Source organism: Cajanus cajan, chromosome 8 (assembly GCF_000230855.2).
Source record: "Cajanus cajan strain Asha chromosome 8, NIPB_CcT2T_4, whole genome shotgun sequence".
In the NCBI taxonomy this organism is placed as follows: domain Eukaryota; kingdom Viridiplantae; phylum Streptophyta; class Magnoliopsida; order Fabales; family Fabaceae; genus Cajanus; species Cajanus cajan.
Window position 1 is genome coordinate 7987943 of NC_138524.1, and position 26428 is coordinate 8014370.

Genomic DNA, 26428 nt, shown 5'->3' on the forward strand with positions numbered 1-26428 from the left:
TTAATTATATTTGATAATCTATTCAAGATAACTAAAATTAATCTAAATTTATAAGATAAAGGAAAAAAAATAAAATTTTTAACAAATAAATGATTAAAATAAGTATAAAAAAACGACAAAAATGTAATTTACTCAAACTTTTAATTATAAAACATTTTAGACATAAATAATGTTTGTATTTAGTACATTTTATTAAGTGTTTTAATCGTTAAAAATATTCCTTAACCAACGTTCTAATTTTAATGTAAGTTTTAATAAATTAATTTACTTATACTTTCTCGATCAGGATTTTATAAGAATATAGGTTTTTTTTTTTAAGATAAAAAAATTACAAAATAATCGCAATAAAAATTGAATTTCGTCCTCATATTTCTAATTATCTCAACTCTTCTCTATCCAACTACTAAGTTAACCTTAGTGGTCCTATAAGAATATAGGTTGAGAAATAATTAATTTTAAAGAAACATTTAATAAAAAAAGGCAAATATAAATCACAGCAGTAGAAAAGAAAATAGCAAAAGTATTTTACATGAATGAAGTTGAAATATTTATAATAAAAAAAATTGTTATAATAAAATGATGGTAATGTAAGGGTTACGTTTGGTTCGAGAAAAGACATTGTTAAGTGCACCAATTTAGCATTATTGTCGATTACATCCACGGGCAGTCTGGCACTGTCATGTGCCGGCGGTGACGGACCTCGGAACTGACGTAGATGCCGATGTCCTGTAATCAAACCTAATTAACCTTTTTCCTTACAACTTACGATTCTCTTTAATCCACTAATTTATTTCAATGCCTCTTCAGAAACCAGTTGGCACAATAAAACACTTCAGTTCCAGTTCCTAACATCAAAACTCTACTTCTGAAATGCTACCAAAATTTTCTGACAGACACTTCTCAACATGTTTTTTCTTTTTAATAAATTTTGACACTTCTTAAATCAAGATTTAAATTTATCAATAATTTTTTCTTTTTCAAAATCTAGTCCTTTTAACTTATAAAACAATTCACGTTTTAAGATTTAATTATTTTTTCCAGATTATATCCTTATTTATATTTTTTTCATCAACTATTCACTTAAATGAGATAATAAGCTTATGATAATGACTAAAATTTGAGATAGAGGAAGTATTTGTTAATATTATTTTTTATATAAAATATTTAAAGTACAACTTATTGTTATCTCATTTAAAACTAAAAAAATATTTTTAAAAATTTCACGGTGTATTTGGAGAGGAGAAATAAACAGGATTTAAGAGGTGAGAGAGAAAAGTGAGAAACTTTAACAAAAAAATATTGGTTAATAAAAAGAATTTGTATAAGATAATGAGATTCAAAGTGAGTTTTACTATAAAAAAATAAAATAAAATAAAAATTACCCTTTAAACAACGAGAATTTGAAGGGAAATAAAACACTTAAAATTTGATGACAAAGTTATCCTCACTCAATGCTATACGTATGACTATTGTGGTAATCTGTTACTTGCATGCTTTCTCACTACCCAGCTACCTCTCAACCCAACCTTTCAGAGCTTAAAGTGAGATCTTGGATAGCTCATCTTCAACTCACCTTCTTTGGCAACTCCAGGTACAAATCTGTATCATATGTTATTTGCAGCCGAGGTGGTGACCATTATCCATTATCATATGTTATTTGTGCACCAAAAGTTATGACCATAATATATTATCAAAGATTCATAATCCATTAGCTAACATATGTTACCTGTGTATTGAGGTGATCCTAATCAACTATGTTCAATTGATAATTCATTATGATTTAAGATAGCCAATTGTATCAATTTATTATAGTTTGAGATAGTCGATTATCCACCAACTTATTAAAACGTAGTGTAATCAATTATGATAACTAATATATACTACTAAATTATATTTAAAAAATCAATTATCATACATAAAAGAGAAAGAAGTAATTCGGTGATTGTTTAAATAATTTATTTTTACATAAAATTTAACTATATAAAATAATATAATTTTAAAATATTAATTTTTTATTTTTATCTAATTTTACATTATCAAACAATTACAAATTTTACATTATTTTTTTTCTTAACTATTTTCCATCGAATCATTGTCATTTGTTATCTTCTTTTATCTCTCCAAAACAAAGCATTACTCGCAACTCATTCTGAGTACAAGTGGAAAGTACGTTTTAATCATACCTTGAGGCCTCGACGATGGGAACAAGGTCACAGGCTAGCAAAGTTCTAACTCATAAACATTTAACAAATAAATTAATCTCATGAAATTTAATTTTTTCAAAATGTTACTAAAAATAATATTTAAGTTTATAGTTTTATTTATCTTATTTTTAATACTTAGATTAAATTTTTATTTATCATTTAATTTAACATTTTCCTTTTATCTTTCAACTAACTTAACAATTATTTTGAGTAAACTAAACTCACGATCTTGATATTTTGTGAGATTGAACACAATTTTTTTTAACGCTTTAAGTAACTTTCTCATAAGTCAAATTGTAATGTTTTATCAAACAAATTTAGAGAATTAATGTAATGTTTAAAGAATGTCAAGGTAAAGTTTTTCAAACGTTAGTACGAAGATAAAAAAATAATAATAATAAAAAAGTGTGCTATTTCAATCGTGATGCTTCTACTAGCCATTCTTATTCCCAAGCTGGGTGTGGTGGAATGTTAAGAAATTATGCTGGGATATCTTGTGCGGGTTTCATTTAAAAACGGTAGGTGACAGCTCCATCACCAATGCAAAGTTATGAGCTATTTTTCATCACCCGGCTTTTCCTTTGCAGATTATGGCACTTGGTGAGCATGTCCACTGTTTTCATATCAGAAGGGAGGCCAATTAGGCTGCAAATTCTTTTATTAAACTTAGTTTTTCTTCTGTACTTCAGTTCCAAATTTTTTAGGTACTGCTGAAGTGTATTAGCTTACAGTTACTGACTGCTAAACCAGCCATTGTTTTCCCCAGGGGATCTTAGCCTGCTTGTTTTCTTTGTCTCGCCAAAAAAACAATATCTTTTGTCGGTAGCTTGTGATAGTCTAAAATAATTTTATTTGTACAAACAACTAACAACACAGCCCATTTAGGAAAAGTAAAATTGGAGGCAGATAAAATTAATTTCGAGGCATTTTTTTTTTAAATTAAAGTCTCACCCAAAATCCTAATACTCAAACATGTAAAAGTTGGAAGAAGCTAATACATTTGTTGCCTCGTTTCTTCGCCACCCTTTTCTTGGCTATTTGTCTTTTGGTCAGGGTGAGGGAAAATAGTTTTTTTCACCCAATCATTATGTCACTTTCTTGGCTAAAGCACCTTTTCACGTCGTTATCACCTGCCTGAATCATATCTCTTTATACATATGTCAGTTAACTTACAATTCATCTTTCACGTCGGTGCTGCTGCTTTGGCTCTCCTTGACATCAGAACTCCCACTACCGGATTTAGAGGTTGAGGTGGGTTTCTGGAGCTTGAATGGGATTGATGCATGTTTCCTGAGGAACTTATAAAAGGCTACCACTGTACGATCCACATCAACAGGAATCTGCATACACAATGAAACAGATACATTTTATATTAGATCATCTAGAGATATAGTGTATGCAGATCCAGCATAGCCGAATAGAAAAACTGCGCGTTGTTTAATAATTACGTACAGGGTCAGAAGTCTTGTTTCCTGCAGGGAAGAAGAGAAGAGTGGGGAATCCATCAGCCTGCAAAATGAAGAACATAACTCGGTCAGTACTATGATGTTATGAAAATTCAAAACAACAACTGTTAGAGCAATTGCCAATTATTGATAATAAATAGCACAAACTTTATTCTATCAACATCTAGTTTAAATTTGGGTTTACCTTGGCCCTGGGATGCTCATTTGTTGTTCCGTCCATCTTGGCTATAACAATAGACTCAATGCTGCTGAGATGTTTAGCAAGCTTGTTGTATGTTGGTTCCAGGGATTGGCAGTGACCACACCAAGGAGCATAAACCTAATATTACAGCAACCATTAATTAGATTGACATGAACAACCTGCACATGCAAATATATATGACTTGGAAACTTATGGGCTAGAATTGTACCTCAAGCAGAACATCCTTTGACTCGTCCAAGACAATTTCATCAAAGCTATTCCCAACAACTATTTTCACATCACCATCATTCTGTCATAAAGTTAGCAAACGTGTCAGACATGAAAACTCTGGCCAAGAGAACATGGATGGGCAACAAAATAGCTTACACTTTCAGGAACTGGATCTGACTTCAGGAAAGGTTTTAGCTTGTCTTCAAGAAAATCTTTACCAAACGCCTTAGAAAAATAAAGAATAGAAACTTTTAGCCACAATCTCTTCCAAGCCTTACTAAAACATAGAAGAAAACATTTATGGATGTTCCATAACATGTCAACAAAAATGAACAGAGTTCGTCACCATGAAGAGAGAAAAGAGTACCGTAATTGTGTCAACAGTAACCTCTCCATCAAGCAAAAATTTTCTTCCATCATCATTTCCTGTGTATGCAAGCACCTATATTGGAAATTCATCAGTTACTTAATTTACTTCCAATATTGAATTTGAATAACGTGAATAATCTCATGACTCGACCACTAAAATGAGATTAAGAGAAGAGGAGGAAACTATTACTTTGGGAGCATTCCCTGCGAGGCCAAAATAATCTGCAACAGGCTTTCCAACATCTTCATTATCCATTTCCACATGAACAAAGATCAGCTGCAACAGATTATTGTACAGTAGAAATACATTATTGTCCAAAAACTAAAATTATTTTGCGGGGGAAGGGCAGGCGGAGAATGAGTTATAATTAAAAGTAAGGACACTAAAATTTATCATTTCTTAATTTTTAAATGATAAATGGGACTATTGTGAGAAAAATGTATGAACAGAAGGAAAAAAAATCAAATTTGAGATATATGAAGATTCAGCACTCAGCATTCGCAATACACAATTTGTCCAGACTATAGAGAAAGAATGCATCAACAGAAGTGTTAAGTAATAGCATGATAAGAAATATACCTTTCCCTTGAAAAGTTTTGCTGTTTCTTTAAATACTGGAAGGAACTTCTCTGTATCATTTGATGTCACAAACAGCAACAACTAAAAGTGAAATTTTTAACACACAAGGTTAGAAATCTGTGACCATTCCATTTTCAAGGAATATTTATCCCTAGATTGACAATAACAAAAAAAAAAACACAGAAATATAAGCAATTACCTGTTTCTTGATTTGACTTTCAAAGATTGATGGGGCGTTTTCTCTCGTAAAAGTTGTAACCAAAGGAAGCTTGTTGGAGGACACAAATTCGGCTATTTCAGCTTTTACAAATTCACCATCTGCAGAGACAGGGAGAAATACATCTAAGTTTCTGACAACAAAAGTAAAAACAGAATGCCTTTTTTTTAAGGAAGGGAGAGAGAAGAACAAGGAACAAACCAAAATGGTTCAATTTCTCCTCCTCTTTCTTGAGCAAGATCAATGCAGGGCGTTTAGCACTCGCATCAATATGAAAAAGCTTTGCCACTTCAGGTACCACAGTTTGATAAAAATTGACATCATCCTCAAGCTTTGATGCTGCAGCCAGCTCGTCACTTTCAGCACCCTGCACATCACATCATGACAGGATAAGCAAATCATCAGGCCTAACAATCAACAATCATCAAGTTGAAATATCAAAACTCAGATCCACCAAGTCTAATCTAGAGAATCAACAACGGCAAATGCCCCTTATATTACAGTGATTAATTAGGAAAGCAAGCAATGCATCACTATATCCAAATTTTACACAAAACTTACCCTAGTAGATCATGATAAACATAAGAGAAAGTAGCCTATACACTGTCATCTAACTACAAGCTATGTATGGTAAGTTTGTTGCCTTTTACAATAACTACATTAAAAAGTCATGCATTTGATTTCTGATTGGTTGACGGTCTTTTGCACTATATTGAACAATAAATCCATATCCATAAAGTAATTAAACAACAACACTTAAATTACCAAATAAATTCAACTATCCAATTGTGTCATAAAACTTACAACTAAAGAGTTTAGGAAGCCCAAAACAACTCTACTTTCAGAGGTCAACACGCTTTCAGCATCATCCAACGTGGTTATGTTGGACACACCAGGTCCTATCTTCTTCCTAATCCATGTCACTATCGCGTCTCTGAATTGCAACGCAAGAAACACATCGATTCAAATTAACAACAACAACAACAATGCGAAACTGATTGAAAGCGAAATTCGAAGATCCAAAACATGCAGCGAGCTTACTTAGTTCTCTGGGCAGTGTAAGGCTTGTGAGCGCCGTCGACGAAGAAGAAGACGGTGGGGAAACCCTGCACGTCGTACTCGTGAGCCAGCTCGTTCTCGACGGTGGCGTCGACCTTGGCGAGAACGACGCCGTCGGGCTTGAGCTCGGTGGCGGCAGCGGCGTACTCCGGCGCGAGGGCCTGGCAGTGGCCACACCAGGGCGCGTAGAACTCGACCATGACGAAGCGGTTGTTCTCGACGACGGTGGTGAAGTTGCGCTCCTTCAAAACGACGACGTCCTTGTCGTCGACCGCGGGGTCGGCGAAGGCTTCGTCGGCGGAGGGGTCGTAGCCGGAGAAGTCCCCGAAGTCGTCGGCGTCGTCGCCGTCGTCGTCGTCAAATTGGTCGGGATCTGGGAAGTGGTGGTGAGAAGTGGCGGTGGCGTCATGGGGCTCCTCGAGGAAGCTGAGATCTTCGTCGTCGTCGTCGTTGTCGTTTTGCGGGGCTTTGTTGCAGAGAGTGAGAGAGAAGGAGGATAGGAGTAAGAGAGTAGCGAGAGAGAGCGAAACGACAAGTCGTGTAAGAGTTGGCATTTTGATCTGTGGATTGGATCGAGATGGAGCAGAAGTTGAGGGAAGTGTGAGTAAACTATTTGGCTATATTATATATGAGTTGTCGCCCTTACACTACACCTTTTCACCAACATCTCCCTTCACTCCTCTTCCACTATATATCATTCAAATCAAAGAGATGCCATCTTCTAAATTATTCTTTAACTTAAGTCTCAAAATGTGTAAGTATTTTCCTCCACCTTCATCAATATTGGAACAACTAAAAGACCACCTTCATTCTTATAGAATTTATAAAATTTATATTTAATATAAAATTATTAAGTAATTTAATAAAAGTTGTTATTATAACTTCTTTATATAATATATAAGAGATTATTTTATTCTAGAATTAAATCTATCTAGACTTACTTTATTTAATAACTCATATTCTATATCAAATTTCAATAATCTAACCGTTCAATTTAAAGTTCTTAATATATAGATTAAATTTATAAATTTTTAAAAATTTTAAAAATTATTTTATACTTTATTTCATTAATTCAAATTGACAGATAATTATATTTGAATTAATAAAATAAAGTATTAAATAATTTTTTAAAAATTTGCAAATTTAATCTACACATTAAAAAATTTAAATTAAATAGTTAAATCGTTAAAATTTGATATAAAACATGAATTATTAAAAAAAGTAAATTTAAGTAGACTTACTCTTAGAATAAATCCTCGTATTTTAACGGGCCGTTCCTAGAAATAGTTTGATCAAGAAGTTAAAACCATTTTTTTCTTGGCATACATTAGTCATTTAAGGGAGAAAAAAAAAAGGAGAATTAAGAAGACAGTAGTTTTTGGGCCTGCAGTGGTTTTTGTGGTCCAGCAAAGAGGCCCAAAACTGGAGAAGCAAGCGGCAATACGACGTCGTGGAGGAGCGAAGCCTTTTCCGGTTTTCCCGAAGCAAGGTCGTGGATTGGTGGTGATTGGGGAGTCCATAGAGCGCAATTGAAAGAGCAGAGTAGAATTGGGAATTGGATCATCGTTGGTTGTTGCGGCAAGCTAACAAAAGAAAGGATGATTAGCATTCTCACCCAGGTATCAATTCATTCCTCTAACATAATCAATCAAGGGTTTTCAATTCTAGGGTTCTGTTTTCTTTCAATTCAAATGAAACCAAAATTAACGGTGGATTTGGGTGGGTGGGGAATAGGAACGGTTACTGGGAGCTTCACTGGGAGTCGTATTGACGGGAGTGCTTGTGCTTGAGCAACGCAGATACATTTACGCTTCCATTTCCAATACCCAATCCCAGGTACCCTCCTTCTTCATATTATTCCTCTATTTTCAAATTATCTCATTGCCTACATGTAATTCAAATTCCACAGGCTTAAGTTACATTATGTTTAAAAGGGTTTTGCTAACCTGTGCCCTAAAGTGTCCAAGTTAAGGAATCAATGTGTAGAAACTGTGGTGCTAAGCTTTTCCATAAAAAAAATTCTATCTTTGATTTTTAACCAGTACACTTGGGGCACAGGTTAGCATTTGAAATACAGGGTATTCAACATTCAGTGTCACCCTTGACTTAAGACTTTCAACTTTGATTTGGTACTTTTAAATTCTAACCTTTCAGCTTTCATGCTCTACCAGGTTAGGGAACCTATATTTGGGAAGAAATCGCGTTCTGAATTTGCACATGTATGGAACAAAACTGTGGATCAGACATTTGGACCTTTGATAAAGTCCATCAGCTCACGTGGATGGTAGAAATGTTATGAGTCATTTTATTTTTAATACTATCTCTTGTAACTGTGATATCAAAACATACAATACTTGGCCTTATTTTTGTACCTTGACATTCTAAATTGTTTGTTGAATGGTTGTGCACATGGGCAGTGTGTTGCTTTAATATATGAATCAAGATACTGATTTTTCTTCCTTGGAGCACTACTATTTTCTGAATATTAGAATTTACTTGCATTGTTTATCAAGAATTGGCATTCTCTTAGCACGGTGCAGGTTCCTGTTGTCAATAAAAATGTAAAAATGCGCTTAATGATTGGCATTGTCTTGATGTGATTCTATGGCTCTGAAGTTTGGACAATTCTCTTGTTCAAGCTCTAAGATAGAAAAACTAAGTAAATGAATAAAGCCACAATTTATCTGAAGTTTGGACAATTCTCATGTTCAAGCTCTAGGATAGAAAAACTATGTAAACAAATAAAGCCACAGTTTAGAAATATCATGGAAATTGACCACTTCAATGGCTGAATGGATAGTAACATCAATAGATCCTAAAGAAAGAGCCATTTCAATTATGTTTTAATTTTGGTTCAGATACTTTAAAATAGAAATGACTCATTTAGGAAGTCTAATATTGAAATCCGAAGATCTTTTTTTTTTTGTTTCTTTAATAAAAATGTAATTGTAAATTTAACTTTTCTTAATCAATAGAAGAGATATAGTGCGGGAATTTGTGCAGAGGATGTATATTCCAATGAGCCTACTGTATAGTTTACTGTACTAGCTGATATTGCTGTGATGAAAGAGATAAGATAGTCTTAGGTTTAGTATCTTGGATGAGAAGCCTCTCAAAACTGAGAAAGTGTTTGCTGTAATTTAAGTTTATCGTGTGTCTGCTTGCAATGGGTTCAGGATTCATGTTCATAATTTATTGGATGTTGAGAAATGTTGGCCACACTTCTTTATGTAACACTTTTTCATTCAATACATTCTTCTGTTGGGAGGAATTCATGTAAGTTCTAAGCTAAATATGTGAGTTTTATTTCCTATTTGGTGATTCATATGAATTACAACCAATAATGCAGGTGTTAGAAAGAAAATGTCCAATGAGTGTATTGCTAGCACTTTTATTATATGTTTGAATCTTTGATACCATCCAGGTTCTGTGATAGACCTGCTATCTTGTATCTGATGTTGCTTCACATTGAACTTATCTTGCATTTTCAGTAGTTAGTAAGAAATTGGAATATCATGACTATGATAATTGTCTAAACATCCAAATTTGATATTAATCACTATCACAACCATGTTACATTGTCAAACCATAAACAACGGGAAATGGAACTAGTGCTGAGAAATAAGACAGTGAGATACATACACACATATATGGTTAGGGAAAGGATTTTTTTGAGAATTTGGGCAAAGTGGAAGAGTATTTTTGCTTTGTTCTAAGTCGAGGTTTTGATGTGATTAAAGAAGGCACATCAAGCATGAGACTAAACACTGTTATTGGCTCGACTCATGTTGGCTTGGCGAGTGACCTTAACATAGTAGATTCCCATAGCTAAAAGCACAACAAAGGCAACAGCAACAATAATGCCAGCTACACCCCCAGCTCCAATTTGTTTCTCACCTTTCTGCATTTCTGAAGCTTTGTTCTCATATATTTGAGTGTTGTCATCCACTTGAGCTGCTATAGGCAGTGGTGAACATTTGGATGCCGTACATGGGTCTCTAGTCTCAGGCTTTCGAGCATTGGGATGAAAGAAGTCATATGCTGCTGGTGGAAAAGCTAAAGGGCTCTCGTAAACAAGCCCATGAGGGGCCCTTTCTTGACCTCTAGCAATGGAGAAAAGTGCCAAAGAAAGGAGGAAGAGGAAGGACAAGCCAATGGGACTCATGTTGATCTCTTTGGTTTTGTGTAAATCACTATGAAGCAGAAAAGTAGGTAGTTTTTTGATAAAACTTGTAGGAGATTGCACAGGCTTTTATAAATGTGTTGAGGTCCTGAAGAAGTGGTTGTTCCTTGGACTAATGGGAGAGAGGGGACATAATTGTGAATTTTGCTTTCAACAGACCCCAACCCCAACATTGAAGCTTTTGCAATTCCCAAAATGCCATTTATATGCTAATTATTTACATCAATGGTTGCACAACTACACCCCCTTTAAAGGTTGCATTGATTGAAGCAGCAGTGGCATTACTGTCATAAGAGGTCTTCTCACGACACAAGCTTATTGCTTATTATTTTATTATCTTGAGGTGGTTCTAAGAAAAATGATGCTTGTACTTGAGGAATTATAATGCTGATACCTTTTTTGAGGAGGGAGGGACGGGTAGTTCGTAAAAATTTAAACTTAGTGAAGGCTCGTCGATTTTAACCCACAATAAGACATATTATCAACTAAAGAAAAATTTAAAGATTTATAAGAAAATTATGAGTCACCTATTAATGGAACTTCTAAAATCGATGTCAAGTCCTCATTGAAGTAAAAGTTCCACAAAGACACTTGGAAAAATAATGGTTATACTTGAGTAAGAACTAGAGTACTTATTCTTTCATGGTTGTGCTCGAGTGTCTTAACTCTCATACAATACTGATTAAGCACTAAGCTGGGACTAGTGGATAAAGTTATTGGAACATTAATTGATATCCTTGCACAATTAAAGCACTAATCATCCACCTTAATTTAAAAAATGCATCCTTGAAAAATGTTCTGATGTAGTTAATAAATTCATTTAAAGATTTAGCTGGGATACTAATAAATGAGAATCATCTTGAAAAAAAAAAAAATCAATTTTTTTAAGTCACAAACTAAGACACTTAAAAAATGCAAGGAGTACTCGTTATGTTACAGTTTACAAACTCACTCTCCCATGGTTTGTCTACACGTGTTACTGTGTCAATAGTCAAATGCTAGTTTTAAAAAATATTATGAATAGCCTATGATGAAGAGGCTTAATGTGCATATTATGTAGTAAATGAAAAGTTTTGAGCTTTGCTTTCTGGCTAAGTGGAACATTATAAGCAAAGCATAATAAGGGTACCTTAGCTTAGAGGGGCAGCAAAGGGCAAAGGGCAAAGGGCATTGCTGGCCTACCCCGTCACATAATTGCGAGTGCACAAAACGCATGCAAGAGCTGAATAGCAATAGCCACACAGTAAATGTGAAAATGATAGTCATGTTAATTCAAAATCATGTCAGTCTTCATGCTTTCTCTCCTTTTCTATCCATCTCATGCCTTCACACGGAAAGTGGATGCTTATTGTGACTCTCTTTAATCCATTCCCCGTGGCAGCGCCAATATTAACTCTACAAATTCTTAATCAAAATATGCTAAATAAAACGTACATAAGTATCAACAATAATAAGTTTAGATCATGGTAAGGTAAATTACATGTAAGGATAAAGTCACCTACTAACCTCTTAGATTTTCAGTGGAATTATAGATCCGATCCCAGATTCTAACTAGTATGAGTAAAAAGACTTAATCAATTATATCACTCTTGTGAAATTTAAAAGAAATTGTTAATAATACTTGAGAAAAATAGGAAAATAATTACACTCTCCTCACTTTAAAATAGCAAAATCCTAAATTAAAACCAATAAATTTATGAAAATGATTTTTTAACCATTGAGGTTAATAATAAGCCTTACAGGGGGAAAAGATGATAAAATAAAGGAAGAACAAAGGAGCAGACTGTATTAGGAGGAATTAAACTCGTACAACCATCTCCAAAAAAAAAAAAAAAATTAAACAGTATATTGCAATTTTACTAAATGAACCAACTCGAAGAAAATAGAACCCCGTGATTCAAGCTATATAAGATTTGCATATGAAATTTATAGTATCTAATAGTTATAGATTGACAAAAACAAATTGTATACTTTTTATTTTTAATTAGCACAAAATAAATAGGAATTTCACCTTAAATTGTAATTATGATATAGTCCTTTTAGAATTAGAGTCACAAATTTAAGATTCCATTCTATAGAATTTTAATGTAACTAAAACTCAATTGTATTTTTGCTCTTTTAGTTTTATTTACGTGTGGTTTTAGTTTTTTTTAGTTAAATAAGTTTTTCAATTTTTAAAATTAAGAAAATCTAGTCCTTTTTATCAATCTTATTCATCTTGAAGCTCTCAAATTCTTATTTTCTATTTGAAGTCGTCACAAATTCAAACAACTAGATTAATTTAAATATTTTCTTATTCCAAGCCCATAAATAAAATATTAGATTTCATTAAAAAAAAAAACCAAAATTTTCCTTCTTGGAAATTAATCTCAGATCCTACGTAAATTCAAATATTAATAAATTTTGTTAATGTTTTACTGTTAAACTTTTAAAACTACTATATAGACTGAAAATTCATGTTAATTTTATTATAAACTCTCAAATATTTAGATGAAAAATAATAATTTAAGGATTTTGAGTTGAACGAAATCAACCGGGAAAAATGATTAAGAATTGTAATACAAAGGATAAGGATCGGGAACTTAAAAACTTAAATTGATTTAAGGTTCCTCTAACTTAATTAATCAAGTTTGAGCTTTAGAATTGTGTTAAATATTTAAATAAATAATTTTATCATCTATAATGGTTCTTATCTGATTCAAGTAAGATTGTGTCGTTCATGAAAGATATTTGTGATCTTTATAAAAATAAAATCAATAAAAGAACCAAATTTACTTAATTAATTTTTAAAATATAATTATGAAATTTATTCAAACACAACTTAAAGATCATAATCAATTCTTATATATAAAATAGGAATAGGAACAGTTATCTTATGATAATATTGTTAGAAACTTTTCTTTGATAAGAAGAATTTTAGAAATTCTTTTAATTTCATATTTAATTTGATTTTTACTTATTATAATTATTTATAAATTAAATTTTAATATATTTAAAATAAATTATTAATAAATAAAAATAATTTTATACTACAATATAAATTATTTATCATAAATTTAAGATATAATTTATATTTTAATAGAGAACAACATATATCCAAATTTTGTTTGCCTAATGTCCACTCAAAAACATGGTTAATTATATATATTTATTTATTTAGGTTAAAATATATTTTTAGTTCGTATACTTTCATTTATTTTATCTTTTCCTATAGTTTAAAATAAATTTTTTTAGTCTCTATACTTATCTTTTTCAATTCTCTTTAATTCTTATATAATTTAAGATTAAAAAAATAATTTGTCTTTATACTTGCAGTTTTGTAATAATTTGAGTTCCTATTGTTATTTTTTTTTAACATTCTATTTTATATTAACATGGTAGAAGTCTTCAATTTTGTGAAACTAAAAAAATGGTGTCTCAATAATAAACATTATAGATGAAGGTATAAAAAATGTAAGAAACATTGATTAATTTAGAGTAACTACAGCAAAATAAATTTAATATCAAACATATGAAATTGGATGGATATTTCTGTCACATTAACATAAAGGAGACAATATTACAAAAATATTAATGACAAGAACTAAAAGAATGAAAACTCTACAAATATAAAGACTACAAAGATTTATCTTAAACTATAATGACTAAGAAGAATTTAAAAAGATAACTATAAAGACAAAAAAAATTATTTTAAACTATAAAAACTAAAAAGTAAAGGAAGTGAAGCTATAACAAAATAAAAAAAGGTTTTAATCTTTATTTTATAAGTAGTTAAAAAAATTGCATGATTGTATATGATTATTGATATTAAATTAATATTAACTATTTATGAGACAAAATTATACTATTAACCACTTGAAAGATAATGTTAATCATTATTAAACATTTCAATAACTACATAATATTAACTACATGTTGATAATTATATTCAATTACCTTCTTTTATTCTGATTACTTATAAGGCAAAAGCAACTATATTTACACATGTAAACGTGATGATACCACATGACATTATTAACCATTTGCAAGAGCCAAGAGACAAAGTTAACTATTAAGACATTTAATAACCTCGTGAAACTATTAATCATGTTTTTATAATGATATACACTTTTATTCATTTATTTTAATCACTTGTAAGACAAAATTAGTTAACCACTTATGTTGGATGAATTTGAGGTGTAATATTAACAATACTCTTGTCTAGTTATTCTTATCATTTTTTTTTTCATTGATATATTATAATGACCATCACCACCATCAATTATTAATACTGTCACCATGACTATTGACTTTCGTTGTGTTTTCTTTTCCACCAATTATAGAGACAAATACCGAATGTAATAAAGAATTTTGGGCAGAACAGTTGATCGATTGGGCTTCTTTTTTGTGACCAGTTTGGTACAAAACAATGTTTCCATTTAACATTTAGGCTCAAAGCTTGAACCCACTAGAGGGCCCAGTAGCTCATAGGTTTCCATCACATGAATTGATATCAATATAGACATCAAAAAGTTATAGATATAATCAACAAAAAAAAAATTACAGCTGTAGAGTTGTATATAAATTTGTGCAAAAAAATAATAATAAATAATACGTCAGAATCTTACTTTTTCTAAGATACTTAACTTAAGCTCCATTGCATGATTATGATTGTTTCTCTAAAAAAATCTCAAATGTTCCGTCACCTTCTATGGATATGCGCTTGAGAATAGAATATGCGGAGAAACCCCAACTTTTTTCTTTTCTTTTCTTTTTCAACTTTCATTTTCTTTCTAAAATAGACTTCTTTATTTCTTTTGATTGTTTTTAGTGACTTTATCGGATAAAAGATAAGGAGCTAGACAATGAATCCAAACCTCGTTTTCTCTAGTTTTCTTCAAATTCATAATTGTATTATAGTGGCTAAGCCAACAAACACATCTTATCAATTTTTCTTTTGGGGTTTCTATGTTGGGTGGTTTGATTTTACCTGAAAATTTTTAGTGAAAAGAAGAAGCTAGCTACTTTTAAACCTCCATTTGTGCTATGATTACTAATCTATATGGATTTGAATATTATGACTTCATGGATGGTTGAAGATGACGAGTTTCGCAAGTGCTCTTAAATGGGTTTAGCAATACTATCATAAATAGTAATGCCTATATCAACACAAATTGTACCCATAAATAATCATGTTATCAAACAAATAACACACGTACACCTAATCGGGTTCATAAATAAGTTAATGGTCACAAATTAAGTGATGGATGAAGACATAAAATATGGCGAAGATAACGTATATTACATGAAATAAGGGGCACGAAGGTAAGGAATCCGAAGCCATCCACCTAACATGTTTACTTTTGTGTTCTTTATTTCTTTTCCATTATTTTTATTTTTCTCAACACTTATATGATAGTGTCCCCAGCAACAGCGATGAGTTTCACAAACAATTCAAAGTTTCATGTCACGTCGATAACCACCACCACAAAAGCCAAGTTAGATTATCTAATAAAGAGCCTAACTTTTGAGTGGAATAGTAATTTAATTATGGTGCTAATTAAGCTCTTCCACTAGTACACATTTGCAATAGTTTAATATTACATTAGGATAAGCATCCCAACCGAAATATATAATTATGGGGCTTCACGGACAAATTTGAAGGTTCAAGAAGCTTAGGTTACGCAAATCGGTGAATGATCTTGTAAAGCTTAATTAATAATTACATAGTTAAATTTGGCCTAATTCCAAAGGACACTTGTCCACATTGCCAAGCCTAAGATTAATGGTGGTGACACAGTTAAGTTTAAGATCTATATAAATAACTGGAGAAGCTTCTAATTTTCTATTCTTCTATATCCTATTCGAATGTTTTCACTTATTACTCACTTTATCTCTATATTAACCTTAACCATGAATACGAAAAACCAGCAACTTAATACATGTAGATAATATTACTCAAGTTAAGGTACATTACATATATAGATGATAATTAAGAAACAAGAAAAGTAAAATGATAAATTAATGATTGAGGATGCACAAGACAGGAAGGGAACACTTTAGGAATACATACAAGGAAATTAAAATAAAATATATAAAAAAAGGGATAGAAAATAGACCCTTGGACACAAGCATGGTTATCTACAATTTGATGCCCCCCATGGTTTTGGCCTTATCCTCCAACAACTGTAGCTGATGAAAGAAAAAGACGAAAAACCTTAAATTAGGGAACCCCAGAGACACACTAGCACTCCCTCAACATAGAAATTCTTATTATTATCAATTCTTCGGAAAAACACCATGTTGGCTAGCAAATTAAGAAGCTAATTAAGCGTTGCTCCTGAATGATCCAAGAGCCTTGATAGCTGCTGCTCTAAGGATGTATTGGTGGTAGAATGCAGCCACTGCTGCTCCAACAATGGGTCCAACCCAGAAAATCCACTGATCATCAAAAAACAATTCACCAAAATTAATTACACCATGCACCATCGATCAACATATAAAAAGAATGTTAATAAGTATATGTTTTTCTTTCAAGTACTCTCTTAATAAAAATAAGTAATCTTTTTTTCAATAAAGAATATGAATATAGATATATATGTTTACCTGGTCATCCCAGATTTTGTCTTCGTTGTAGATTACAGCTGCTCCAAAACTCCTTGCTGGGTTAATGCCAGTACCAGTAATTGGGATTGTAGCTAAGTGAACCATGAACACAGCAAATCCAATGGGTAGTGGTGCTAGCACCTTCACGTTGATTAATCACAAAAGTCAAACAGTGAATTACTAATCAAATTTATGTCACTAATTCTGGAGTTACAAAAGTTTTGTAACAATTTCTTTTTTTATATAACCATGTTGATGCAGATTATCTTAAAGTTTTATTGATGATTAATTTCTCAATCAGATAGTCAATTTTAGTAAGATTTTTTTGACTTTAGTCAAAAAGATGAATTTAATTTGATTTAGATCAACAATTTGTTGGTAGTAATATTTTTTATTTTAATTTTTTGTGAGTATGAAGTAAGGAAAGTTGATAATGTAAGGGTGTACTTACGGGAACATGGGAGTCCCTAGCGTTCCTCTTGGGGTCAGTGGCAGAGAAGACAGTGTAAACAAGAACGAAGGTACCAATAATCTCAGCACCCAAAGCAGTGCCCTTGTTGTAGCCATCTGCAACAGAGTTGGCACCACCTCCATATCTGTCGTAGTATGCTGTTTGGAAGCCCTTGGCAAGTCCAGCGCCACAGATAGCACCGGCACACTGTGCTACCATGTACAACAACGCCCTTATCAGCGACACCTTCCGTCCTAGGAACAGCCCGAATGTCACCGCCGGGTTTATGTGTCCTCCTACAACCACCAACTCCACAATAATTGTAATTTCTTCTTGCATGCACACACACACACATTCCATATCCAACTTTCTACTAATTATTCAACTTTTTTCCTTCTAACTGTCTAGTAAGGTCTATTTAAAAGGTGACAACATGAATATATTTACCATAACATGTTTAAAAGGTAAGATGATCTGATAATCATGTCACACATAGTATAATATGTATTTTATTTCTTCTTTGTCTCTACTACTTGTATTAAGAGTATGTGTTGCTTTGTAGCTATATGTGATGTGTAGAGTGTGTTAAATTGTGAGAGATGAAAGGGGAGTGATGTATACCAGAAATACCGGCGGTGCAGTAAACAAGGATGAAGATCATGCCACCAAAGGACCAAGCAATGCCCAAAATGCCAACCCCATCACACTCGGTGCCCTTTTTGCTAGGATCAGTTTGGCTTTTGTAGCCAATAATGGTGAGAACAGTGATATAAAGGAAGAGAAGGGTTGCTATGAACTCAGCAATGAGGGCTCGCCAGAAGGACCACTTTGTGAGCTCCTCAGGGTCGATCAAGGGTGCCGGAGGAGGGTCTTGATAGTCTTTGGAGGAGTATTCTCCTTGCTCTTGAACCTCAACATCTTTAGCCATATTTTCTCTCACAGGCTCAACACTATTGCTAGTTGTGTGCTGTTGGAGTGGATTGAGGGGGTGAGTGGAGAGAGGTGGTATTTAAGTAATGAAAGAAAGAGAGAGACTATGAGAATGAATCGAATAATTAAACTCTCTGCTTTTGTTTTTGTGTATGGACAATGACATGATTAACATAATTTTTTGCCGCCCCTCTTAGCTTGATTTCGCTTGCATGGCCCCACGCCTGGGCTACCATTCCAGGGGCACTCCTTCATATACATATAATATGTATAATTACACCAACAAGCTTTATATCACACTTAAATCACTCACTAATCATCCTATTGTGCTACATCATATTTAAGGCTCAAAGTAGCAACAGATTTAACTGCATATAAAATGACTATTTTCTTCTTAAGATAATTCATTTTATATTTAAGATTATAATTTAAATTCTGAATAACTTAATTACATAATATAAGTCTATAATTTGTGTCAATCAGCATTAAGAGATAATTGAGTTTTTTTAAGTATGTGTTGAAAGAGTGACAATTTATTTGAGTGATTTATGCGATCTCTCCCACTGCTAGTTAAAGGAAATGTTTGGGACAAATATAAAAAACCTAGTTGTATACAATAAACACACAGACGGCTATGGCCCAGTGTGAGCTAGAAAGCTTTATTGAATACAAGGGGTTATGGGGAAGTCCCAAATTGCATTGTCATGTAGATTGTAGATATAGGAATTATTAGGATGACAAAATTAAGTAGGAACTCAAAGGATAGGCTATTGCTCCGGTGCCCTCTTATTTGAAGGGGTTTTGGTGCCCCTCAGTACAAAAGTTGGGTTTTTAGGGGCAATAAGGTAAATTGATAGCTTTTGGTCAATTTATCAATTTACCTTATTACCCCTAAAAACCCAACTTTTGTACTAAGGGGCACCAAAACCCCTTCAAATAAGAGGACACCGGAGCAATCCCCCAAATTGGGTCTACTGTTTTTGCTGCCCTGTCTGTCACAACTCACAAGTTTAGGGGAGGGATAATTAATGGCTATGGTCCCCTATGTTTTACCAATGGGTCCTCCTTACTCTTTCCACGCATTTAACTTTATCTTCTTTATTTTCGTTGCACATGGGAGAAAAACAATATTCAATTTTTCATTCTTATTAATTTCGACCCCTCAAGGCATAAATTCTTATTTACATATAGTAAATTAATGTATTTAAATCTATAAGGATTATATGAATCTACTTTAATTTTATTATAAAAAAATCAACTAGAAAATTAAAACGATAACATTTTATCATGTACTAATAGATGTCACAACATAGAAATTACAGAACAAAATTTGTGATAATTTAGTTAAAGCACTTGCAAACTTATTAACATTGATATATATGTGTGTATACTATATTCCACCATTTAATTTTGTGCGAGAGAGAAAAGGAGCACTAATTTATCACGTTAAAAGATTTTTTTGTTTTTGTCCTTTAAAATTTGGAATTGTCTAGAAGTTCCGTTTGAATAACCAGAAGTTTTGTTTTAAAAATATTGACTATACATCCGTTGAACTTGGTTTTGAACTAAAGCATGAAGTTAGTGGCCAAGAAACATTAGCATAACAAATAGTAAGAGATTAAGATATATTATCCTGAAAAATGAAAAAGAAAGTTAAGAATAATTATTTTTCAGTACTGCAATTATTATGAATTTTATAAGAATTAGAGTAGAATAGTTGTTGTCTTGTTGGATGACGAAGACTTGCCAGAAGAACTTATCTGGAAGCACCTAAAATCAAATGGATTTTGAACACAGTGAGGGTCCTAGTGTTCCTCGATGGCCACAAGTTTGAGGTTACTTATTCTAATTATAAAATTTAATAATTAATTGGGCAGTTAATTAAATCTTATGTCATAACTATTTCAACCGGATTAGGAAATCTTATTGCAAGTTTCTTGCTAATATTAGAATATGTTTTTTACACTATTTGCTCTTCGACCCACACCTACCACCAAATATAAACACAAACGTTACTTCAATTATTTAAACCAAAATAAAATACTGTGCAAATTATTTGTCTTAATTCATAAACCGTTGTAAGAAAACTCCCAAAAAACTAAAGGTCTTCCCTTATTTTACTTTCCTCTTTTTACTTTTTTATAACAATTCAAATTTCCATCATGTTGTCTTCTAGCTTTAGCTTTATTAGTTCAAGTATTAAATGGAGTGAGGAGCTAGAAAAGGTTTTAATTTAATTTTCAGTATATCCAACAAACAGTTTTATTTTCATATTATACAAATATAAATTTATTCTATAAAATATATTTACTCAATCGAAATTGTTGGTGCAAATAATTTGACATTTGTACTTTTTAATTAAAAATTAAGTTTAATTATATTTTGGACGTAAAGCAATGAAATGAATTTGATCTTATTGAGATAATTATACTATATACTAAAAATATATACACATTTACTATAAAAATAAAAGAAAAGAAAAGAAAAATAATACCGATGATTTTTTTTATCACATCATATTACTTATTAAAACATTCATCATATATTTACATCATTTACTTACTATCTCTTTCCTTTTTTATCATATCGACTAGCATTTCTATTATTATTTCCTTTCTACTTTTTCCTTCTCTATCTAGCTCTTAAATATTTCTACTTCAATCCACTCTAAAATGGAGTGAATAAATATCACTACTATACTATTTATTTTATGAATACTTTTCTCTATTTTTCTTTCTTCAAGCGTATAATTGCATTAGGTGTTCATAGACCATATTTTGCATTTTAAAAGAGTAAACAAAAACATAACAAATTTGTTAATTGTTGTTTTAAAAAAGCAACGGTTAAAAATATCAATAAATAAAACAAATTTATTAAAATTTATGGTAAAAAAATATTTAACAATATTAAATGTTACAATTTTAATTTAAAAAAAAAATAACTTTTAACCATTGTCCTTAGCATAGCAAATCTGTTATAACTGTGGGGGGAAAAGATATCCAAGGCATTCGGAGAGGAACCAAGAAATCACTGAACATTTTCATATGTATGGACAAAATATAAACAAATGAATTTATTAGGTGAAGTGCGAACGTTTAAGCCCTAATAAATTATAATAATGAATAATATTTGAAGCCAACATGGATCATGATTAATTATAGTATATAGAAATGGATGCCAGACTAATTGCATGGGACCAAAATGGTTGGTCCTCTTTACAGAGTAGCTGTGATTAGAAATACCTAGTGGACTTAATTTTCCAACCACCCTCGTATCATCAGCATGGACAAACAAATGTTTTTTTTTTTTTTTAATTTTTCAAATATACATGATCAGAGACAGTGACTAATTTTTATTAAAGATAATAAATATGTATTTTTCTTCTAACATATAAGATAAATATACATAATTTACTTGATACTCACAGGTAGAATAATAACTTAATTAAAAGATAAAAGAGGGTATATAAGAGCAAATATTAACATTAGGGTTTGTGTATCTGTGATGATGAGAATTGATGGTGATGAAGGTGAGAATTGACATGTAATGCCGCCCATCCTCTGATTGAGTGCAAGTTCAGTTTAATCCTATTATTTTACTCGTGCATCTTGTGCATAATTATTCGATGATGAATTAACGAGTGAATTTGTGAATGTTGTATGATATTGAATATTGATATAAAATATGATGTTGTGGCTGAGAGAGCACCATGTGTTGAACACTTTGTGATGGATATAAAAAAATCATTTTGTTTATTTGGTTTTATGTGTAACTTTAGATTTTGAGAATGACTATTTTCACTGGACGGTGGCTGCACTACAAGTTTTAAAATTTGAAAGTGCAATTGCATGAGCTAAGCTTTACACTTTAGCAGCACTACGTGTCTTCACTTGTGCATCTCATACAACCGTTTGTTTCTGTTTCTTAAAATAAAAAAGAGTTTTAATTAATTAAAAATTCTATAAAAACAAATAAGTTAGGAATAATATGATGATAGATCAGACAATTGAAACAAATATTTTTTAGTTGGCTGTGAAGAATGCATATGAAATGCACATTCCAATGAGAATGAATGTTCAGAACTTTTGATTGAGATAATGGGGAAAGTAGGAACTTCAAACTTTTAAGTTAAATATTTTAATTTATAGTATGAGTGAGTTTTACAATATATTAGAGAAATTTGTAAACTAGTTTTACTAACTTGGGTGTTTGTTTGATCAAAATAAATAAATAGGTTTATTTAAGACTTTTAGAAACTTATAAGTTAAAGTAATTAATAAAAAAATGAAAAATTATAGAGGAAAAATAAAATAAAATAAAAATTAAGAGATTAAAATTAAAATTTACTCGTCAACTCCAATAAGTAAAACACGAATGATTGATTATCTTGCATGAATGTACTTTTAAAGATTTTTCTTCAATAAGAAAATTCTTTAAAAAAAATTTAGTTTTATATCTAATATGCTTTTTATTTATCATAATTATTTATAAATTAAATTTTAATATTTTAAAATAAATTATTAATAAATAAAAATGTTATGCTACAATATAAAATATTACATAAGTCTAAAATATAATTTATATATTTAAATATGTATTTAATATATAATTTATATATTTAAATATAATAATTATTTATAAATATAAGGCTAAAATCTATTTTGGTCCCTTATAATAATTGTTTGTTTCAATTTAGTCCCACTTTTATTTTTTGTTTCAATTTGGTCCCAAATGAATTAATTGGTTTCAATTTGGTTCCAAATAAATTAATTGGTTTTAATTTAGGACTTCCGTCCAAATTATTTAAACGGAGTTAACTATTGGCCACGTGGATGTCACGTAGATGCATAGGTGGATGCCACGTGGATGTCACGTGGATGACAATTTTTTTTTAAAATACCTGGACCCAGAACGGCCCGTTCTGAAACCAGAACGGGCCGTTCTGGTTGCACTTTTGGTATGTTAAATTTGCATCCGGAACGGCCCGTTCCAGATGCAAATATAACACACTAAAAGTGCAACCAGAATGGGACGTTCTGGTTTCAGAACGGGCCGTTCTGGTTCCACACTACTAAACATAAACGATCAATGATTATAGTTTACGGTTGTGAATCATGGAAGGAAAAAGACCCAAGGTACAAAGTATTTCAAACATTGAATTTGGTAATATTCTCAATGGAAATTAATAACTTCAATTGCTAAACAGTTAGGCTATACAGTGTATTATTAAGGACAATGCAATGTATCACTAAAGACAATGGTAGCAGATTTTATTTCATTTCAAACTGGAGTGAACCACTTACTACCAAATTGACACTATACAGTAAAAGATGAAATGACATGGTATTTTTCCTTAAAGTTATTAACGATGTACCCCAACAACAACAATTTGTTCTTGAAGAGGTAAAACCTGAAGTAAAGGAAGAAGATACACAGGACTAACATTTCACCACACAACTATATGCAGGGATAGATCTAAGTTAATTATAGTGGGGACACTTGCCCCACTAAAAAATTTTTCATTCTTTTTTTATATATAAAATATTAATAATTTTATAAAATATATATTATTAATTATATTTTAATTATGTTGTTATATCTAATATAATAAATATATTAATATTTTTTTATATTTTATTTTATTATGTTTATCCAATTAATTTTTATCATTTTATTTCTCTAATTTTAAATAAGTTGCAAAAAATTATAAAGTAACACTTAAATATTTATTCAGACCGAAAGAGAAAAAGAAAAAGTTATTACTCTATTTATAAGATAATTGTATTTTATAAAAATAAGTAATTTTAAAATTTTTACCATAAAAAAATATTTTTTAAAATTATTATATTTTTTAATAATTAATAAAAAATATTCTATTCTCAGTTTTGGAACGGGCCCAGAACGGCCCGTTCTGGTTTCAGAACGGCACGTTCTGATGTACCAGTGGTGTGTTAGTTTTGCATCTGATACCCGTCCTCATCCCCGCGAGTTAAATCCATCCCCGTCCCTGTCCCCATACCCGTCGGGTATAGATTTTCATCTCATCCCCGTCCCCGTCGGGTATCGGGTATACCGATACCCGTACTCGTACCCGTCAATTTTTTATTTTTTATTTTTTATTTTTTTATAAAAAAATGAGATTTTTAATTTTTTTTTTATTATATTATAATTATAATTAGGTTATTTTTTTATCTTATATTATAATAAAAAATCACACATAAGAAAAATTAAATTTTTTTAATATAATTAAATTGAAAGTGAGTATTAAATTAAAAATGAGAACGGGACGGGTACGGGTACGGGGCGGGTAAGTACATACCCGTACCCGTACTCGTACCCGATTTAATATATCGGGTTTTACATGTACCCGTACCCGTACCCGGTCAAATCGGGTATTTCTCGTCAAAGTCGGGACGGGTACAGGTATGTTTGCCATCCCTATCTGGAACAGCCCGTTTCAGGTGCAAAATTAACACACCAAGAGTGCATCCAGAACGGCCCGTTCTGATTTCAGAACGGGTCGTTCTGGTTCCAGATGTTTTCACAAAATTTGGTGTCCACGTGGTATCCACGTATGCATCTATGTGACATCCACGTAGACAAAAGTTAACTCCGTTTAAATAATTTGGACGGAAGTCCCAAATTGAAACTAATTAATTTATTAGGGACCAAATTGAAACTAATTAATTTATTTGGGACCAAATTGAAACTAAAAATAAAAGTGAGACTAAATAGAAACAAACAATTATTATAAGAGACCAAAATAAGATTAAATATAATGTATTTTAACTTTTAGTTACATATAATAAACATTTAACATATTACACATGCTAAAATACTAATTTCACATAAACTAAAAATGTATTTAAAGAAGAAAAAAAAAGTTTTTTGGTCTATTTTTATTGATTAAAAATGTATTATCATTTAGAATGTATCTTCTTCAGTTTTCTTTTTAAATTAAAACTCATACATTGTGACCCATGTTTGATATTACTTTTTCAAGAAAAATAATCTTTTTAAACTTTTAATTGGCCAAAAAGTAGTTATTACTTTTAATTGCCTCGCTGTTCAAGATAACTCTTAAAGGAAAGTTTACTGTAAAACAAACACATAACACTCTGTACAATGTCATTGTATTTATCTCGTTATAACGTTATTTATTATATTTATTAATTATAAAGAGGTAGACAAATAAAATAATAAGAAACAAATTTGGAAGCGATCGAACAATAACAAGATCCATCTCGTTTTGAAGAATAGTCAACATGTTATTTGGGTCATGTTGATCAACTCTCACTAACTAACTAGTAACTACCAATGACTCCCAAGTTAATTGGGCCAATCTTGTGCAAAAAAGCCCAGTTCACAAGGCTTGCATAGTCTTAGTCTCGCGGGTTTCTCCGGCAAGCCTCGGATTTATGCTCGCCCCTACTTCCAGGTATGGACGCTCGAGTAAAATCAAAAGTTGGAGGTTTTGACCTTAGTAGACGCTTACGAATATTGCCAATACTAGCTTACAATTTGACTTTTTAATAAATAAAAATTTTAATTTACTCCCACTACATTAATTCTCCATTTTTTACTATACATTCCTTCTGTTAAATTTATCAGAATTAATAAAAATCAAAAGCAAAGTACAATTACTGCTGATTAGGGAGAACATGTTGAAGCATTTTAGATAACAAAGAGACATAGAAATACCAACAGAAGCGTCTACTACTATCGGGACTGATTGGATTGCAATTTACGATCCGAAACATAACTGAACACACCCAACACAGTTTATAAAATTGTACGTATTGGTCCATATTATTTAGTACTTCAACAATGAAAGTGTGAAACCATTATTAATGTCACTGAACATATACAACCATCCTACTAAAATTGGCTACCAAATTGTAATTAAATTAAATATTATCGAAGTGTAAATCATTGTCTTCCACAGGTAAAAAAAAACTGCAATAACATGAAA

At 31.4% G+C, this 26428-nt stretch overlaps 4 protein-coding genes across 4 annotated transcripts; 1 reads left to right on the forward strand and 3 right to left on the reverse strand.

Moving 5' to 3' along the window:
* Positions 1 to 3084: 3084 nt before the first annotated feature.
* On the reverse strand, positions 3085 to 6971 carry LOC109799119 (protein disulfide isomerase-like 1-4). Its single transcript, XM_020359633.3, has 12 exons — positions 6290 to 6971; positions 6053 to 6182; positions 5450 to 5615; positions 5231 to 5349; positions 5032 to 5112; positions 4642 to 4728; positions 4450 to 4524; positions 4239 to 4307; positions 4081 to 4161; positions 3855 to 3989; positions 3657 to 3713; positions 3085 to 3544 (listed from the first exon to the last, which is right to left on the reverse strand). The coding sequence occupies exons 1-12, from the start codon at positions 6859 to 6861 to the stop codon at positions 3374 to 3376; spliced, it is 1743 nt and encodes a 580-aa protein (XP_020215222.1). The 5' UTR covers positions 6862 to 6971; the 3' UTR covers positions 3085 to 3373.
* Positions 6972 to 7764: 793 nt separating this feature from the next.
* LOC109799120 (zinc finger, C3HC4 type family protein) lies at positions 7765 to 8766 on the forward strand. The gene is made up of 3 exons (XM_020359634.3): positions 7765 to 7926; positions 8042 to 8143; positions 8479 to 8766. Exons 1-3 carry the CDS (start codon positions 7906 to 7908, stop codon positions 8593 to 8595), a joined length of 240 nt encoding a protein of 79 aa, XP_020215223.1. The 5' UTR covers positions 7765 to 7905; the 3' UTR covers positions 8596 to 8766.
* A 1069-nt stretch (positions 8767 to 9835) lies between these two features.
* Positions 9836 to 10618, reverse strand: LOC109799172 (uncharacterized). The gene has a single exon (XM_020359710.3). It carries the CDS (start codon positions 10470 to 10472, stop codon positions 10068 to 10070), a length of 405 nt encoding a protein of 134 aa, XP_020215299.1. The 5' UTR covers positions 10473 to 10618; the 3' UTR covers positions 9836 to 10067.
* A 5786-nt stretch (positions 10619 to 16404) lies between these two features.
* On the reverse strand, positions 16405 to 18545 carry LOC109798839 (aquaporin PIP2-7). Its single transcript, XM_020359242.3, has 4 exons — positions 18148 to 18545; positions 17527 to 17822; positions 17076 to 17216; positions 16405 to 16910 (listed from the first exon to the last, which is right to left on the reverse strand). The coding sequence occupies exons 1-4, from the start codon at positions 18452 to 18454 to the stop codon at positions 16797 to 16799; spliced, it is 858 nt and encodes a 285-aa protein (XP_020214831.1). The 5' UTR covers positions 18455 to 18545; the 3' UTR covers positions 16405 to 16796.
* Positions 18546 to 26428: the final 7883 nt, after the last annotated feature.

Excerpts from the sequence above, each read along its gene's own strand:
- LOC109799172 (XM_020359710.3), bottom strand. The coding sequence starts at position 10,472 with ATGAGTCCCATTGGCTTGTCCTTCCTCTTCCTCCTTTCTTTGGCACTT.
- LOC109799120 (XM_020359634.3), top strand. The coding sequence starts at position 7,906 with ATGATTAGCATTCTCACCCAG. Across the intron at positions 7,927-8,041 it reads TGATTAGCATTCTCACCCAG|GAACGGTTACTGGGAGCTTC; the intron begins GTATCAATTCAT and ends GGTGGGGAATAG. Across the intron at positions 8,144-8,478 it reads TTTCCAATACCCAATCCCAG|GTTAGGGAACCTATATTTGG; the intron begins GTACCCTCCTTC and ends ATGCTCTACCAG.
- LOC109799119 (XM_020359633.3), bottom strand. The coding sequence starts at position 6,861 with ATGCCAACTCTTACACGACTTGTCGTTTCGCTCTCTCTCGCTACTCTC. Across the intron at positions 5,113-5,230 it reads AAAGTCAAATCAAGAAACAG|TTGTTGCTGTTTGTGACATC; the intron begins GTAATTGCTTAT and ends TTTCACTTTTAG. Across the intron at positions 4,308-4,449 it reads TTACTGTTGACACAATTACG|GCGTTTGGTAAAGATTTTCT; the intron begins GTACTCTTTTCT and ends TATTTTTCTAAG.
- LOC109798839 (XM_020359242.3), bottom strand. The coding sequence starts at position 18,454 with ATGGCTAAAGATGTTGAGGTTCAAGAGCAAGGAGAATACTCCTCCAAA. Across the intron at positions 17,823-18,147 it reads CTGCACCGCCGGTATTTCTG|GAGGACACATAAACCCGGCG; the intron begins GTATACATCACT and ends TGGTGGTTGTAG. Across the intron at positions 16,911-17,075 it reads ACAAAATCTGGGATGACCAG|TGGATTTTCTGGGTTGGACC; the intron begins GTAAACATATAT and ends TTTGATGATCAG.